A 17,845-nucleotide genomic window follows, 5' to 3' on the forward strand; every position below is an offset into this window, starting at 1 on the left:
CTGCTTAATTAAGGTCAAGCTTTGCAAAGCTTTCATCAAATGGGATGTTCAAGACTTGAAGCACCAAAGGCTCCTGCCCCCATCCGCTCTGCAAGTCCCCTCTTGGATCTCCAAATCCCAGCACCTGGAAGATGTGCGTGGACACACCAACCTCCTGAGAAATTTGGGGTGGATGTGCCCAGCCCAGAGCATCCTTTTTGGGTCCAGGGGGGATTCCACCAGGGATTGGAGGCAACGGTTCAACCCACCAGGCCCTGGGGCAGTACCTGTCAGTGCTCAGAGAACATCCCACATCTTGAGAGCCAGCCAGGAGCAAGCCAGGCTGTGGAAAAGCAGACGACATACGACAAGTCTCAGCAGCTCGCAGCTTGGCTAGGTGTGAAAGGATCTCCATGGGGCTTGCAAAAGGTGCTTCCCCTGGCACAGGGTTTCTCCTTTGAGGTCCACTGAAAATTACTTTTTCTTTAAAAAAAAAAAAAGCTAAAACTGAGATTTACCACCTCCCAATTTCATTTGCATCCTCTCTGGCAAGATACATGCTAAAGCCTACTATTTGGGCTGCTCTGATTGCCTTTGCAAACCCCCCCGAATGCAGGCTCCCCACCACCCCAATCACCGTATGCCAGCACCGCACTCTTTACGTTGGCAGCTTATAAACTAGCAGATTGATTTTAAGCTGGCAACCTCAACCTTCCAAACCCTTACCGCTCTGGCGATAGCTGATACTTCTCCAAGGCTGGACTTAATGGGTGCCTGTGCTCAGATACCACCCACTGCTCCAGGTTCACGAAATCCTTGATGTGGAAAGGGATGCACCCAAGCTATGGCTACAAAGACAGGGAACCTGCTCCCTCCGATGACATGTCTCACTCCATCCTTCTCCAAACCCTGACAGCATGTGTGTAAGCAAACCTCCCACCCCACGTACACTGATTTTTTCCTTCTCCTTTTACACATTTTTCTATTTATACTTTTGACAGCGTAATTTCTTATTTTAATTTGTGGTGGTGTACATTTGTACTCTCCAATGTTTCAGCCGTGGATACACTATATACAATACACATAAAATTATACAATTCTATATAAAGATGTAAGAGGTACTTTACAATCTGCCTGGCTATCTGCTGGAAACTCTTGACGGAGGAGTCCCTGCTGCTGCCGATTCCAAGCAGGCAGACTGTTGTAAAACACCGAACCCTGGTTAGCAGAACTTGCGGTGATTGCACCTATGTTTTCCTTCCTAATTCTATTGAATTTTATGTAAACAACAACATACTCAGACTCTAAAAACCTGCAAAAGTAAAAAAACAAAACAAAAAAAACCCACTAGAGAAAACTAGTTATTTTTGTTTTATAATTAAGCAGCAGCTTCCACTAACACATCTCCATTTGGGGAAAGAGTATCTTTTCAGACTTCCAACAAGTCCACCACATGGTGGGCTTTTATAACCTAGCCATAGAAAGTATGCAAATGAACAATATTTAATGCACAATATGTTAAAACAGGTTTTGTTATTTTTATGAAATCAGGAGCCTTTTCTCTCCATCTGCAGTCTCCTAGGCTTCGCATGCTATGCTTCCCGCAATGGTTTACATACATTAGGATGCTTTAGAAGGAACTGTGCTTTCATTGACATCTGTAGTGAAATGTAAATGAAAAGACCAATTTGTATCTGGATGGCTTTGTAGAAGTTTCATTAGAGACGTATTGTTGCCACTGATTTTGACCCCAGTTTCCACAAAGCCTGGTCTTCATACAGTTTTCATATCTTTTCAAAATTGAAAAAAAGGAAAATAAAATAAAAAAATAAATGAAGCAACCTTTACAATCGTATCCATGAAAAGTGAAAAGAAATCACAGAATCACAGAATGGCAGGGGCTGGAAGGGACCTCTGGAGATCATCCAGTCCAACCCCCTGCCAGAGCAGGGTCACCCAGAGCAGGTGGCACAGGAACGTGTCCAGGCGGGTTTGGAACGTCTCCAGAGACGGAGACGCCACCACTTCTCTCGCATCCAGGTTTCACAACCGCTCCAAGGGCCTCGGATATGGATTTGGGGTCTGACCCAAGGTGAGACTTGGCACTGCTCGTCCTGGTTGCTACAATACCCTTCTTGTTATAATAGAGCCAGAGAGAATCTAACTATCACATTAAATCAGTTTTCTGCACAAGAAGACCTTTTGTAGCTTTAAAACTCACTTGATGCTAGACTGTGCCCCAATTTTATATTTCCGAGGGTTTAAAATTTAATTTTCTTATTTAAAAATGGGGGTTTTTTGCTGATGCTCTGTGAAAAAAAGACCCAGAAGCAGCAAGAGAACCCACCACCAACAGGCGAAGCAGGAAACCTGATAACATACAAATAGCTGTCCCGTGCACAAAATAAACTGAAACTTCACAAAAATGCAAGCTTCTGCTTCAGTTAAAGCAATCGAGGCAAATTTTAACAGGTAGAAAGCATGCAGAGCCATGGGCGGCCAAGTGCAGCATGGTCCTACCCCCCTCCCGCACCAAGCACTAAACTTCTTCAAAGGTTAATACCCACACGTTGTGGGCTTGGTCTTACACTTAACCTTCCTTTGACTATCTTGGTGGGGAAAAAAAAGCCTACTGATGTCTAAAGGTAAAATGTTTCAGAGCAGGATTTGAGTGGGACACAATCTCCCACGCTCGGGTCTTTTGGGAAGTGCCCAAGTTGGGAATTCATAAGCATCTCTTGAACTGCAATTCACAGCCCGCCGAGAGATGCCTCAGTGGCTCTGATAAGGATTATTAATTACTGAGCGAGATCGCGCTCACGTACCACATAATACATTACATCTCTCGTGCTGGCAAATGAATCAACGCCGACCCTGCACCACCCGTGTGTTAACTGCGTGTTGCTGGAGCAGCGTGGTTTTTTTCCCCCAACTGTAATGAAATTTAAATATTTGAAAAATACGAAGTGATGCACCACGGGAAATCCCTTGCATTCGGACTAATTCAGCCATCAATTTGAGGAGCCTGCCGTGTGACAAACGTGCACACTGCATCAGGGAGCGCAGCTAGGATCATCTGAATTAGGTGCTCTCGCCAAAATAAATATTTGTAAATATTTATAACTATAGGGATTCCTGCATATGTTTAATATCACTGCTTCCACTATTTATGAAAACTGCACAAATGCTCAACTGTACCCGTAGTTAGTGTTGCTGGTGCTCCTTTAGCATATATTAATATTAATAAATATAATAAGGAGACTGTAGAGCATTTCCAGGTAATTATCCACAGTCAGCTAGCCGCACGGGCTCGGCGCTGCAGTGGATTTTGCCCCCATGTTCCTCAATTGTCTTCAGTTCTCAAGCACATCCGCCTAGAACAGGGACTGACTCGTTATCAGTAAGCACACCACCAACTTCCACTGCGTAAAGAAAACTCTTGTGAAGCAAAGCGGACCTAAACCCGTTTCCTTTAGTCATTACAACAGAAGTGAAAAGGGAGCACTCCGAAATCTTCCGACAGCCTCAGCCCAGAAGCCAGCCCATGCCCCCTGGGAAGCACGTGGTGCTGACAGCACAGATCCCATCGACCAGAGGGAATGAGGACATATTTCACAGAGACATGTGGCATTACAACTCGCATAGCCACTCCTTGATTTGCCAGATGAGTAGCAAGAATGCAGATCCTTCCTGCATCCCAGTACCTCGCAGACACTGCCTTATTCTTCCCCCAAAAGCCAGGCGCTGCTCCCTGCCCACGCTCCTCGGCTCTCCTTTCCCATACAACTGTGGTTTTAAAGGTGCTTCTGTCATTTACTTCACACGCCATGGTAAAACTGATTAAAATCTGCAAAGCAGGAGAGGTTTTGAAGCTTAGACTATGGCTCCTAGGTTTTTATAATATATATTTTGAATAGCTTAATGCAATTAGTGGAAGACAGCATAAAACTACCTGTGCCCAGACAGCTCACCCTTACTCATGAAGATAATCACACATGCAGGACTGGGTGAACAACAGTCAGCGTCCATTGCCTATAAATGTTTCCTGTGATCCAAAGCAACTTAGCGTTGTGTCCAACTCCTAACTTGCATCTCAGTCTGTGCCTGAGATCACCTACTGAAGGTGCTCCAGCATGGTGGGACGTCACCCAAAGCACTTTCTGCTGCTCTTTGTATCTGTAGTGATTCCGACTTGCACCCGGCACACGGCAGCTAGCGTCAGAAGAAACACTGATGAAAAGGTAGCCTGATCCTTCACCTATGGGTCAGCGTTCCCCCTTGCACGTGGTTTCCATCTCAGACCAAGGTCACGCTGCTGTGGTCCAGCCTGTCACAAGAAGACCGTAGCCTGAGGACTTCTTCCAGACAAGCTCTGAGACCTTGTATGGCTACTTCATCTGCCACCCCTGAACAAGAGGTTGGCCTCTGATGGAGGCGACAACTTCAAAGGAGTTGTAAGGATGTGTAAGTAAAATACTAGCTTCAAAACTGACAATTTAATGCCAGACAAGACCAAAAAGACACCCCAAGCAGATCTTTTCAGCACCCCTGAACTTGTCCTGAGCTAAGGCACGACTCACTACACGCCTTCAGAAGCTTCACGTAATTATCCTCTCCCCCAGCAGGCAGCAAGGCTGGGTTTTGGGTGCAAATAGAGTTTTTAAGGCTTTGGCCAGCTTTGGCAAAGTTTTACAGTTTTGGAGGGGTTAAATCAGCTATTTAAAAGGATGCGGAGCTGAGATTCTGTAAAAATAAAGGAAAATCGTAGGTGATGACCACGAAAGAATTCACGAAGACACATACACATCAAATCGCCCCCCGAAAAATCATTAGCCTATGGCTGGAAGCAAAGCACAGATGTTGACAGATTTCTGGGAGAACTGTTGCATTGGGTTATTTTAGAGCGATCTCAATGCTGGCCATTGCTTTGGCTGGACTCTCCGCTTCATGTTCTCCCCATCCTGTTTACTGAAGTCTCAGGCTGGGGCTCCAGTTTCAGGATTCGCTCTCTTGGCTCCGTCACAGTGTGTTTTCATTCCGGGCAGTACGGCAGATATCTCCTGGAGCCCCGGAGGCTAGTCAGAAGTAATCGGTTGGACTGGGAGACGGGGGCGGAGAAAACGTTGTGGTTTTCAACAGAAGCCAAGACACAAAAATCCAAAAGCCCAGCTCAGAAGAATGAATGTCTGTCATCTCGTTTCTTGGACACATCAGCAGCTGAAGGTATACTGGACGTGCCCCCTTCCAGCTCTCGGGCAGGCTGACAGCAGGCAGCCCGGTGCCAGAAGTCCCTGCGGCCAGCATCTCTCCGCTACGCAGGGAAACAATCCTTCCCAGCTGACAGCTTCCTGGGCAAGAGGCTGATCTTTGTTAGACATACCCTACTGAGAACGTCTGGTGTTCAAGTTTATGAGGCTCAAATGTCTCCAGGAAAGGGAACGATGGTTCTGTTCCCTGATCGCCAGCTCTAGGTGAAGAGATCCCACATTATTAGTTTGGCAGCTTATATATGGATATATAATTTTGTATCCCCATTTCCTTTCCATGCTGTTACTCCTCACCTCTCCTAAAAGGCTGAAAGCTTGCACAACAGCTTCAACCCTCTAAGCCCAGAATATCTGCAAAGGTATAGCGCTAGGAATGTGTCTGTATGTGCCTTTTGCTCCCTGACTGCCACTCCAGTCTCGTTTTTACCCTTTCTCCAGAAGCAGAGTATCTGAGAGCGTTTCCAGAAAGCAGGGAGTTCAATTCGTAGTATCCAGCGTGTTCATTCTCCCATTTTCCCCTCTAAAGGTGAGGAAAACACGTTGCATTTGCCTCTGCTGTGCTTTACATGGCTATTATTGAAGGGGAGGAGAAATCCGTACACCTTGCACCAGGAACAGATAACATCCACCTGACCATGGATGGCAATAAGGAATCTCTGTAAATCAAAGAACCCTATAAATTGTCCTGAAAGGAAGGAGCCCCAGATGTTTAATGCCAAATGAAATTTTATCATGCTGTAAGCGATCAGACCTCAGTCCCTGGAGGAGCAGTTATATCCTCAGGGAAGTGTTTCAGGGTGCAGGGAGCAGAGGAGCTGGAGTGGGAATGCTATGCTAAAACCAGCCTCAGAAACGGAGATGTAGGACAAAGAGATCCTGTAATGGGAGCAGCTAGAGAAGCCACCACTGGGGTTTGGTCATTTCAAAGAAAGAAATATGAATAAAGAAAAAAGAGGAGAGTGGCTGTAGCCACTGATCCACCATTCACCGTCACCTGTGTGAAGGAAGAGCGACCAAACCAGAAAGCTGGCAGGGATGAGAGACCTCACCAGAGTGTTCCTGCCCGGAGACCCCACTAGAGTGTTTCTCAAAAAAAACAAGGGGAAAAAAAAAAGGGGCGGGGGGTGCGGGGGGTGGGGAGGAAAAAGCAGGGAGGACAGAGCACCACTGCTGGCAGCGTGGCTGCTGACACACGGCACCAGCTGCCATTTGCAGGTGATTTCGGGTTCAGCTCCATTTGAGAGAAGGTGGACACAGCGGTGAAGCGGACTCCACTGTGCCGCTCTTCCTCTGACATGAGGCAGTGACAGCCCCAGCACCTGCGGTGCCTGCAGGAAGGTTGCATGCTAAAAATCAATGTTCAACATCATCCGATGCTCCTGCAAGCACAGCAGAAGCATCGTTTTTAAAGGTAACATGCCAGCAGCGTAAATACAATATTTATCATTTTTACACACCACCACTAGTTAAATAGGAAACTAAAACATGGAGATTAATACAACAACATTGTTTGTATTGCGTGTACATGACTGAAGTTATTCACAACATGATTTATTAAATGCAACTTCATTATCCCATACAATAGCTGAATTTTGTTAAGAGACCATACGCAGCAACAGGACTTAAAAAGTTTATGAATGTTAGTTTTATCAATGCTGGCATACATTAACAGGTCCATATTCCTGGTATAACAGTAGGACTCACTTGGGCATTTCTTTACGCATGCCCTGATTCTCTATGTGTTCTCTTTGACTACTTCCGATTTATTTTAATTACTTCAAAAATATGATAAAATTGATGTTGAAAAGTCAGAGGTACAAACTGCGAAATATTCCTTCTCATGCTGCTTATTTTGAAATTCTAAATTTGAATAGAGGCCATAAGGCTTCTAAGTGTTAAAGAAAAATAAATCATTGCGCCCCACACACATTTCAGTGGGAGACGAACTCATGCCATAAAGGATGAAAGAACGGAAATCTGACCACTTCAAAAGCTGTTTGGACTCCACAGAAAAAGTGAGCGTGTGCTACCAAAAAAAAAGATCCTGTATCTGTTTGTCACCCAGTGAACTCTGCCATTTCTGCTATTTATGTCAGGCATTCAGCCTTCAGAAATCCCAAAAGTCAGTCCAATTTAAGTCCAACCTCAGCAGATTAAGTAAGAAAGTGCACTGGGTGAATGTCTCTTCTTTGGCTTCACCAAAGGAACGCGGAGCAGCCGAGCTCAGGGGGCAACCGGCTTTTCATCTCCCACCGCTGAGGGCTCAGAAAATCCCCACATTCTGCTGGAAAGCTGTAAACCCCAAAGTGAAGAAACTTGAGTAATGGTGCAAGGAGGACAAGGCTGGCCGTTACCAGCAGACTCCATGGACACTGGTACAAGGATTCACAGGATGAAAGCCACTGCGTCCACGGACTTCAGTGAGATCTGTGATGTCACTTTTGACTGAGGTTTTTGCATCTCAAACACTCATTTACGCTTCTCAAACCTTGGAAAATCTGGAGTTTCTCATTCTGCTCCTTCCAGCCAACAAACTGTGGCTCATCTCAGAAGAAGCCAAAAGGAAACATGCTTCTTTTACCAGTTTTAGAGTAGGTCTGTAAGGACCAGTGCAGACCCAGCTTCATTCCAGAAACCACCAATGCTAAGTAGGCAGATGACCAAATTGACCCAGTCTACTGCATGACGACTTCTTCACAGAATCACAGAACGGCAGGGGTTGGAAGGGACCTCTGGAGATCATCTAGTCCAACCCCCTGCCAGAGCAGCGTCATCCAGAGCAGGTTGCACAGGAACGTGTTCAGGCGGGTTTGGAATGTCTCCAGAGACGGAGACTCCACCACCTCTCTGGGCAGCCTGTGCCAGGGCTCTGCCACCCTCAAAGGAAAGAAGTTCCTCCTCATGTTGAGATGGAGCTCAACCGAGAGATGGGGCTTAAAGGTGTCCAAGCCGCTCTATGCATTTATTGACATTACCTACCCCTCTGTGTGGAGATTTGGTCTCATTGTTCTTGGAAAAGATCTTGACTTTGAGCATGAGGGAAGTCACCCCCCTGGCCTTCAAAGAGAGTAAAAATGCTCTGATCTTGCAAAAGCTTTCCCCAGGGTTACTTCCATCAGAAGTTAAGTTCTGCGGGATCCGGGTCTAAGTCTTGGAGTCAGCTCTGTGTACCAGAAAAACGAGGCAAGGTCACTAAGAAAGAACAGGAAGCCATCTAGAAATAGCAAGAGAGAATGGTACAGCGCATTCAAGTAGTAATGAGGCACAAAATGTTCAGTCTGGTTTTTTACCACCGACTGTACGCAGCTGCAGTTTTCTGAGATGAATAATCCTCCCATGTCACAACACACACAGAAGCAGACACCGGTATCTCCGGGCTTTTTAAGTTTCTCTTGAAAACGATGCAGGCTGTGAGGAACAGGCGCTCTGCAGAAGACAGATACGAAACTGAGCAGGGGGAGTTCCTCTGTGCAGGAGCAGACACGCTCAGCAATGGGAGTTGGGCCTGGAGTGGGGGGTAAAATGGAAGTTTGTCCCTTCCAGAGACCACCGCGAGGAGCAGGACACAGGGGAAGGGGGTGCTTTGCAGGAACAAAGGTGCCACCTTCAGCATCCCCAGCCCCGGGGCACAGGGAAGGTGCCACACAGCAGAGCCACAAGAGAGAAGCAGATGACACCAACCCCGTCAGCAGATTTGAAACAAGCCCATTTTTCCCTGTTCTGTAGGAATCAACAAAGAAAGGTCACCAAAAAAAGGCTCGAGGCACTCTCAGGGCTACACCAAAAGCAGCCACGCTAAAAGATGATGTCATTTGTGCCCAATGAGCTATTCTGCAAGCAAACCTGCCATTCCAAGGGCATCAACATGGCACCCATTAAGTCTAGAGAACTTTGGGAAAAAATTACATTTTCTTTACAGCATTGCAAAATCTGTCTGGAAGATTCCCTGAAGCCTTTTACTCTCCAAAACAAAAATAAGGAATGGTCAGAGAGTTTCACCCCATGTCCCCGAACAAGGGGCTGACATCTCAGGTGTTACCACCTCTCAATCAATGCTCAGAAGCTACACTGATGAAAAAAAAGTCATCTGAAACCAGCAAAAAACTAACCACACCATCTCCTCGGGCTTTATCTGAGCGTTGCTATCTACATATATAAAGCCAATGTCTGAAAACATTCCACGTATTTTTATTTATTGGCATAAAGCCATGAGGCAGCACAGCATTCTGTTAAACATAGGAAAGCACTGTGTTAATAAAAAGAAAACAGTTTGAGAATGGCTCCTCAGCAAAGCCGTCACAAAGCCCCCTTTGCTGGTGCTGCTTTATGCAAACCTGTGGCTTCTCCGGCCATCCTGTACGGACCAGCACTCCCTCTGCCACTGATGCACACAAATACTCTTTTCTCAGGTGACGGGAAAACCAGGAATAGCATTGCACAACAGAACTAACATCTTTGCATGCCTCCAGGTTAAGATTTCAGGTCCGCGAGGAGCTGTGAGGCTCAGCTGCTGGCCTGCATTGCCATCCCATCACCGTCAGGACTCTCCTGGTGTCTGCCGTCATGTGCTAACACCGACATGCGTCAGCATCCTGAATAACTTTCCGGCTTGAGCTATAAAACAGCCAGAGCTGGGAAGATCCCTGCTCCGAGCTCGGGCAGCGCAGGGACGAAGAGATTAACGGCGTTACCCACCACCTCCTTCGCTCCCGCGCTGAGATCTCACCGCCCGCAGTGCCTCTCGCCCTGCCAAAGCGCGAATCCTGCCCCTCTTCAATCATTCCCCCTCCAGCCCTTGACCAGAAGGCAAATGGAAAAGCTTTTGGTAACTTCCAGCTGATCTTGGCTGGGAATGAGTGACTCACAAAGGAAAAAATTCACTGCCGATTCCTTCGCAATCAAAGGTCAAGCAAAGCTCACACTGGGACCCGCACAGAGGCTTTCCACCGCCTCACCAGCAACAGCCCGGGCGCCAGCCTCCTTATTCCATCCTTGTTTTTGTTTAAGGCAGGCAGATTTGAAGGCTATAAATATTGTTACACATCTGGCGAGGCACGCCTGAGTGGAAAATCCGTCTAGCTGAAGGTAAGCGGCGAGAGGAGAGAGGAGCCACCGCCGCTGCCCCCAGCCCGCCCGCAGCAGCCTCCGTCACCCACCCGCTCCCAGCTCCTCTCCCGCCCCACTCCCGGGTGTCAAGCCTCGGCAAACTGCAAAGCTGCACTGTAGTTGTGAAAGACAGTTTTCCCTATTTCCATATGGTGTGAAGTCTTTGTAAGGCCCGACTTATTTTCCCTAAACATGTCAGGGTTTTCTCATTATTCCCCGGCATTGCAATGATCCCAGCTCCCTCCGTGCGCCGAGCTCCAACTATGTCCATTATACTTTCCTTCCACAAATATTATTTCACTCGTAGCCCGGCTCTCCAAATTACATGATCTCCTGGAATTTGCCACCTTTATGTGGAGAGCCATTTCTTCCAAAATACAATGTCTATAAAAGCAAAGGACTTCTTGGGAGGGAATAAGGGAAGGGATCACATGTGCAGGCAGAAGGACTGGGACCATCCCGTCGTCTTCTCCTCTTGCACTAGGTCAGATGATTAAAACTGGGCTGCTGGAATAAAACCAAGTTCTGGAAAAGGCCAAAACTTCAGATTTCAATAGGAAAGAGTTATCTACTCGAATAGAAAAACAAGAAAGACATGCCAGCATTTTTCAAGCCAAATTTCATTTACTTAAGAAGAACTTAAGATGTTTCTTATAGTAGTGCTTTGTTTGAGGAGTGGGAGGGAGAGATACTCCCCCCCTCTCTTAATTCACATCGAGTCAGAACAGTTCCTCTGTTCACACCAACAACACAGTAATAAAAGAAAGAAAACAAACAGGTTTAACATTTAAAATGAGTAAGCTCCTTAAAATCTTCATAGTGCTGCTTGCTGTAACTTAGCAATGCTGGCTGTGCGTGTGTCTGCCCAAAATACTGAAAAGCTGCTTAAAGAAATGCATCAAAACTATTTTTTTTTTTTTACTTTTAGCAGCAGACGCCCAGCCACCAAATGTCTTTTGACGAAACCATTCAACATTGGTAAGTGGAAGAGTGCAGAAGTACTTCAACCTGAACATCTTGACAAAAGAGGGATCTACCGCAATGTTGGCTCTGCACATGTAACCCTACGCAGACATTGCTCTGCTATATCCAAAATATGCTTGCAATCCAGGAATTATAAGCAAAAGGATTTAGAAACAGGCCTAAGACTGGGGAAAGCACAGGAATTACTACTCAAGTACACAAACAGACGAACATATGAATGCTTAAGTGATTAAAATGGTGGATACTAGGCTGTAACGAAAAAAGCCAAATTAATTGCCTCTATCAAGCAGTAGATACGTAAAACAGAGTAAATTTAGAGCTTTGATGTTTGTATTTTTAATTTTTGGTTTGTTTCATTAGATTTTTGAGGTTGTTCTGATGCTGAAAATTCTAGCCAAGGTGCAGTAGCCCCAAATTTTTTGAAAGGAAGTAAGTTTGCAAGACGCATAATCCCCTTGCACTAGCTGCTGCAAGTTTGCTTTCTGAATCAAAAAAAGCCCAACGCCAGGGAAGGCATGGAGGATGTCTAAGAACCAAACCCGGTGCTGCAGTAAGGCATGCTGCAAGCTCACGCTACTCATTATACATGACCTTAATCAACACAAACCTGGGTGGGTTTTAGGTTCCCAAGCCTTTTCTTACCTGCAGTGAGACTTCTCCACCTGAGAAAGACACTCGGAGAACAAAAGTTTGTGAAAGCGATGGACTCGTGAAACCTTCACTAAAATACCGTACACTGAAAAATCTCACAATTACATCTCTCATTCTAAAAGATTTCTGCATATTGAACAGTTCACTTTGGAGACAGGAGACTGATGAAATTCTTATCTCGCCCGTAACGCCATAAGCCAATCATCCAATGAAGCTAACTTATTCTGAGCTCCCAAAGAGGATGGCAAGAATTTGCCGTTTCCTTCATGTATTTAGCTTAAAGATTCCAAGTTTGAGTAAACAGAAAAGACAACAGACCACGTCCCCACTCCTCCCCATGCCAGAGACATGCCTGACAGTGGCACGTCTGCTTAGACCTTGCACGCAAGAGGCAAGTTTGCGGCTGTGCCCGCTGTGCCCGTGGCATTAAAAGATGAGGAGAGACGCAGCAAGAAGCATTTCCTTGATCCAATGTATGTGCAAGAGCAAAGCCCTGCCTCGCGCGCTTGGAGCTGCACGGTGCGCGCATGGGACATGTACTATGCACCCTGAGCAGCTGATTTTTAGAAAATGCCCAAATTCTTCCAAAAAGAGCTCTGCATCTTCATCTAGGACTATCCCTACAACAAATTTCACAGTTCAAACCCTAGTGCTTAACTTACACAGAATAAGTTTTTTTAATTTGCCCTAATATCCCCCCTGCTTTTTTCCTAAGCTATAAAAGGAGCTGAACAGCTCGAAGTTCAAAGTACAAATACAAGGTTGTAAATTTTAGTTCTCTCTGGTCAAAATAATGGCTTCCCTGCAGTCCCTACAGCCACTGCACTTCACACAGTTGCCGGTTTCTGAAAGCTGGTTTAATCTACGAGTCATCATAATGCGGGCTGACTTGTGAACACAAATGCAAGAAGGATGTTTTCACAAAGAAAATGCGTCATAATTACATGTTGCTATACGGTTTTGGGTTTTATTTTATTTATTTATATATCATGGGGTTTATTTCAATAATGTGGTGTTTTATTTTTAAAGCGATTCCAGTCACGATGACACACCACTGTTGTTGATCACCTCGCAGGACACCTTTTTTCATAAAGGATTCTATCATTCCTATTTTAAGTTTTTCATCTAGCCAAGTTTATACATTAGAGGAAGAACTTCATTACCTAGCGGTCTAGATACACTGTGCTAATTGGCTTCTTAAAAAAAATTAGATCTTGACTTCCTTCTAACGCAGACTTTTACCAGAATCAGTCATAGCTTTAGCATAAAGGAGAGCTAACACGTTCCTATCATCAGTGCTTTGAGCTTGTCCATTAAATCTGAATGACCCTTTCTTATTTTTAATAAACGCATATCTAAAGGCACATGCAATTACAAGGAAATAATGGAAATATTTGTCACAGAAGTTTCCCATCCCTTCCTCCTGGATGTACTATCTCAACCGCAGATGCTGTAATGGTTCTTGTGCGATTTGTGCATGAACACGTACATATAGAACCATGTGTATGGACACACATACACACATTGATACACTTATACATACATAAGAGTACATACATAAACATATTTACACGCATGCACCTCCCCACACCTTTGCCCTGAAGGGAGCAGAGGAGCCACTAAGGACACAGGCATTTGCTGTTAATCAGTCTTCAAACAGCAACTGTTCTTACAAACCCACGCTCGTATCTGTGTTTGGAAAGTCTGTAAATAATACACTGTTAACTTTTAATCCTATCTTCCCCACTCTGACATGTATTTTGTATTAAAACGAAAGTTATATAAGGTTGAATTGAGGTTGCTTTTTAATATTACATTAATGCTATTTACCATGTGCAGTGCTAATTCCCCTTTGAAAAGAGAGCACATTAGCAATTCTGAAAGCTTACGTTACCATAGCAATAGTCTATCACTGTGAAATATTTATATAATGTCTAATGTTTTCACCATGCAACAGCCATGTTCTAAACTGTACTTCCTACTTGCCCCGTGCGTTGCACGTCCCCTGCGTCCTGTGCAGCGGAGCAGCGCAAAGCGCTCTCCTGCTGCCGAGCTCCCACCGCGCACCTCTGAGAAACCTCACGCCATGTGAATCTATCCACACCTGCACAACCTGCGTCTCCTACTCCTGCAGAGACACTACGGTCCAAAGGTTTGGTTCGCACCTTGTGCTGCCAGCATTTGTCCAGCGAGCAGTTTATACACCATTCCACTCCCAAGTATGGGATATTAGTAACAGGTAGCCTAAAAGCCTTCCTCTTGGGTTAAATTCTACTGAAATTAGGCTATGCAGATTTTCCAAATCCAGATGTAGGTCTCGCAAGCCATCTGCTGGCAGCGTGGCACAGGATTTCTGAATATCTGGATTTCTGAATGTCTGGAGACATTCAAGGCCAGGCTTGATGAGGCTCTGAGCAACCTGATCTAGTTAAAGATGTCCCTGCTTACTGCAGGGGGGTTGGACTACATGGCCTTTACAGGTCCCTTCCAACCCAACACATTCTACGATTCTAATATACCCAGACAGGTGGGTAAGGTTTAACATGACACCAGCTTACCTGCCTTCCTCTCCTCAACATTATCCCCCTTTTAAATCTTGGTGCTCGCATCCCTTCACAAAAGATCATTCTTTAGGCAGGGTTATCAAAACCAGACCATTATCTCCACTCCCCAGAATAAATTAGTATGTGCATCCCCTGGTCAGGGGATGCTTTCACATGCCACCCAACGTAGGGCCGCCCATGGCTTACTTTGATGTGCTCATGCAGCTGGGCCTCGTGCTGCCGGGAGAGCTGCTCGTGCTGCCGCTGGAACTCGGCGATGAGGATCTGCCTCTGGATCTGCTGTTTCTGCTTCAGGGCCAGGAGCTCCTGCTGGAGCTGCTGCTCGCGCAGCGTCGGCTCCGTCACGGGCATGGAAAACTGGTGGTCCAAGCGCAGATCCATTGGGACTGAAGTCGGTGCAACTTGCAAGGGCAGTGCTGTGGTCACATCAACTACAATATGAAAACACAACAGTAGAGATGAACGTATTCCTCATTCGCACAGAGATCTAGTTTTTATGTAGTGTCCTGCAAAGGCCTTGAGGAACCAATCAAGAAGAGCACCATTAAACATGCACCATTTTTTAAATAGTAAAAAAGCACTACAGGAATTCAGAGTTCAAGCCGTTTTCTTCCAGCCAGCACCTCCTACAAATATGCGCATTTTCTAACAGCGAAAGACTTCAACGTATTGCATGTGACCCTGTTTGATAACATTCCATATCTGCCTATTCATAACCTACACCTCCGTTCCACTCTTCTAGCATCACTTGAAAGGAGAAGGATACAGATTAATGTCAGACTTCACAGAAAGGATCAATCTTGACTTACAACGGATCAACTGATGGGCTCCTATGGCAAGGAACACAAGGTTCCCACTTTAAGAAAAATTTATGCCAAAAACCACTATGTGCTGTACCTTTTATAACGACTTTTGGAAAAGAGCTTAGCCAAAAGCAAATGAGTGATGAAGCATCTAGGAAAAATTGTTAAGTGCTTCGATGACAGAGTAGACTTACTCACTGTAACCACCAGAAAGGTGCAAACGCGTCCTGCAGGCAGCCATAGGAAGCGGGTGCCCAAATAGTGACTGCACAAAGTCTTGCCTCTGTCATTCAAACTCTGAGTGGGACAAACCTGAAGCACAACCAAGACTAAAGTAGAGAACAGTAATGTGCACCAGGAGGACCCATAACCCAGCTTCATTGTAAGAGATGCACGCTAACGGAAGAAAAAAGGGAAAGTTATCACCTTGATTATCTGTCCAGTAAAGATCAGTTATTTGCTTCCCCAAAAAGCATCACCCTGAAGACAAAGGGCTTGTAAAAAAGGGTAGCAACAGACACCCACAAAAAATACCTTTGCAATAACTGAGCTCAGGTTGTTTCTGCTAAAAAAAAAGGCTATCCCATGAATGACTAAAAATTCCTAAATTCCACCTAAATGACAGTTCTGGGTTTCATATGTACTCCATACATTTGCCACATTTAATGCTCCGCTCTACAGTGCAATCACTCAGTAACTCTTCTGATGCCTTTCAGTGAATGTCATCTGCAAAAGAGAAGAGGCTAACCCTTAAAAAACATTGAGCTTCACCAAAATTGGAAAATAAAGTTGGGTTTTTTTTGTTTTGTTGTTTAATATTGAAGATGGGTTTGTGCAAGGTTGCAAGGGAGCATCAGCAGCATCCCTGGAGCTGGGTCAGTCACACCTCTGCTAGGACACACTATGCAGTCTCCGGGGGTAGAGATGCCACCCTCCTAACGCAGCCATCAGCACAAGCCACCACGAGGCCAGCCCTAGCAGGACAGACGTCCTTCCAAAGCAAGAGAAAAGGCAGTTGTACTATGTGAAAGCTAATTTCTCTCTGCCTACAAACGAACTAGCTGGTGAAGTAAACTCCAATTCAAAAGGAAAAAGCACGTAAATCATTTAGGAACTGCGAGAGCATTGAGGAAAAGCCAGTTTTTACCACCTGCATGTCACCTGCAGGAACACTACTTGAAGAAGAACTTCCATTTTATACAAAATTAAACTCCCACTTCACTTCAAACCTGATCACTGAACCCTAGGTCTGATTTCAGCCACCTCCTGAGGGATGTGAGACGGCAGTACAAAACAGGTTGGCTGCATTCTTCCAAACAGCGTGTCCTCAGGGGTCACTCGAAATCAGCTGTAAATTCTTAGAAAGAAATGAGGACCCTGGTCACGCAAGTGGCTGCACCATCACCCTTCTGTGCCATCCCCCAGCACGAGAGACAGCGCCAGGCAGCAAACGCCCACACACAACGTTACAAACTCTATCAGGACATTAGTGTCAGCAATCCCAGAGAAAGAGTTTTAACAGGTTTTCCCCAAATGCCATCCATATTTTTTTTTTGCCAGTAACTGATGCATAAGAAGTTGATGTTAGTAAAATCTGGGGCTAAATGAAGCACAGAGGCACGGAAAAAGAAAGTTTAAAAAAAAAAATAATAGCGCAGCAATTCAGAAAAATCTGGGGTGTTCCCAAAAATGTGTTGCCAAGGGCAAGGCCACCACGCAGGGCCAGGGATCACAGGAAAGGTGACTCCATCCCAGATCACAGCTGCTTGGGAAAGGGCGATGTTGAGCAAAGCCATGGGGTGTTAAAAAGCATGGCCGGGCCAATGCTCCTGGAGCTGAAGGGGGAAAACAAACAAAAAATACCACATAACAAGAGATGAATGTAGAAATTTTGCTCTGTCTATACCAGACCAATTTCAGGGAGAACATCATCACTTCTTCAAAAGCACAGAAATAGAGTTTAGGAGAGAACGCTCCGAGGAGACCTTATAGCAGCCTTCCAGTACCTAAAGGGGGCCTACAGGAGAGAGGGGGAGGGACTCCTTATCAGGGAGTGGAGTGATAGGATGAGGGTTAATGGCTTCAAACTGAAAGAGGGGAGATTTAGATTAGATATTAGGAAGAAATTCCTAACTGTGAGGGTGGTGAGGCACTGGAACAGGTTGCCCAGAGAAGCTGTGGCTGCCCCATCCCTGGAGGGGTTCAAGGCCAGGCTGGATGGGGCTTTGAGCAACCTGCTCTGGTGGGAGGTGTCCCTGCCCAGGGCAGGGGGCTGGAACTAGATGATCTTTAAGGTCCCTTCCAACCCGAACCATTCTGTGATTCTGTGAAATATAGCTTAGTGTAGGAAATGGAAAGCACAGTAAAAAAAAATACTATTTGATTTGATTTAAATATACAAATTTATTATTTGAAAATAAAGATGCAAAAAAAGAGGGGGTGGCTTATACAGACAAAATTATAACCGAGTTGAACTCCTTAAAGTTTCTGG

At 45.4% G+C, this 17,845-nt stretch overlaps 1 protein-coding gene across 15 annotated transcripts in view; it reads right to left on the reverse strand.

The window, feature by feature from the left end:
* The window catches only part of HDAC4 (histone deacetylase 4), a 261,962-nt gene that overhangs the window by 110,441 nt on the left and 133,676 nt on the right, over positions 1-17,845 (reverse strand). For all 15 annotated transcript variants that reach the window (XM_063342474.1, XM_063342475.1, XM_063342476.1 and 12 more), the window contains one exon: positions 14,738-14,982. In XM_063342474.1, coding sequence (XP_063198544.1) covers positions 14,738-14,982 — 245 coding nt within the window. The remainder of the gene's footprint in view (positions 1-14,737; positions 14,983-17,845) is intronic.

Source organism: Chroicocephalus ridibundus, chromosome 7 (genome assembly GCF_963924245.1).
Source record: "Chroicocephalus ridibundus chromosome 7, bChrRid1.1, whole genome shotgun sequence".
Classification (NCBI taxonomy): Eukaryota; Metazoa; Chordata; class Aves; order Charadriiformes; family Laridae; genus Chroicocephalus; species Chroicocephalus ridibundus.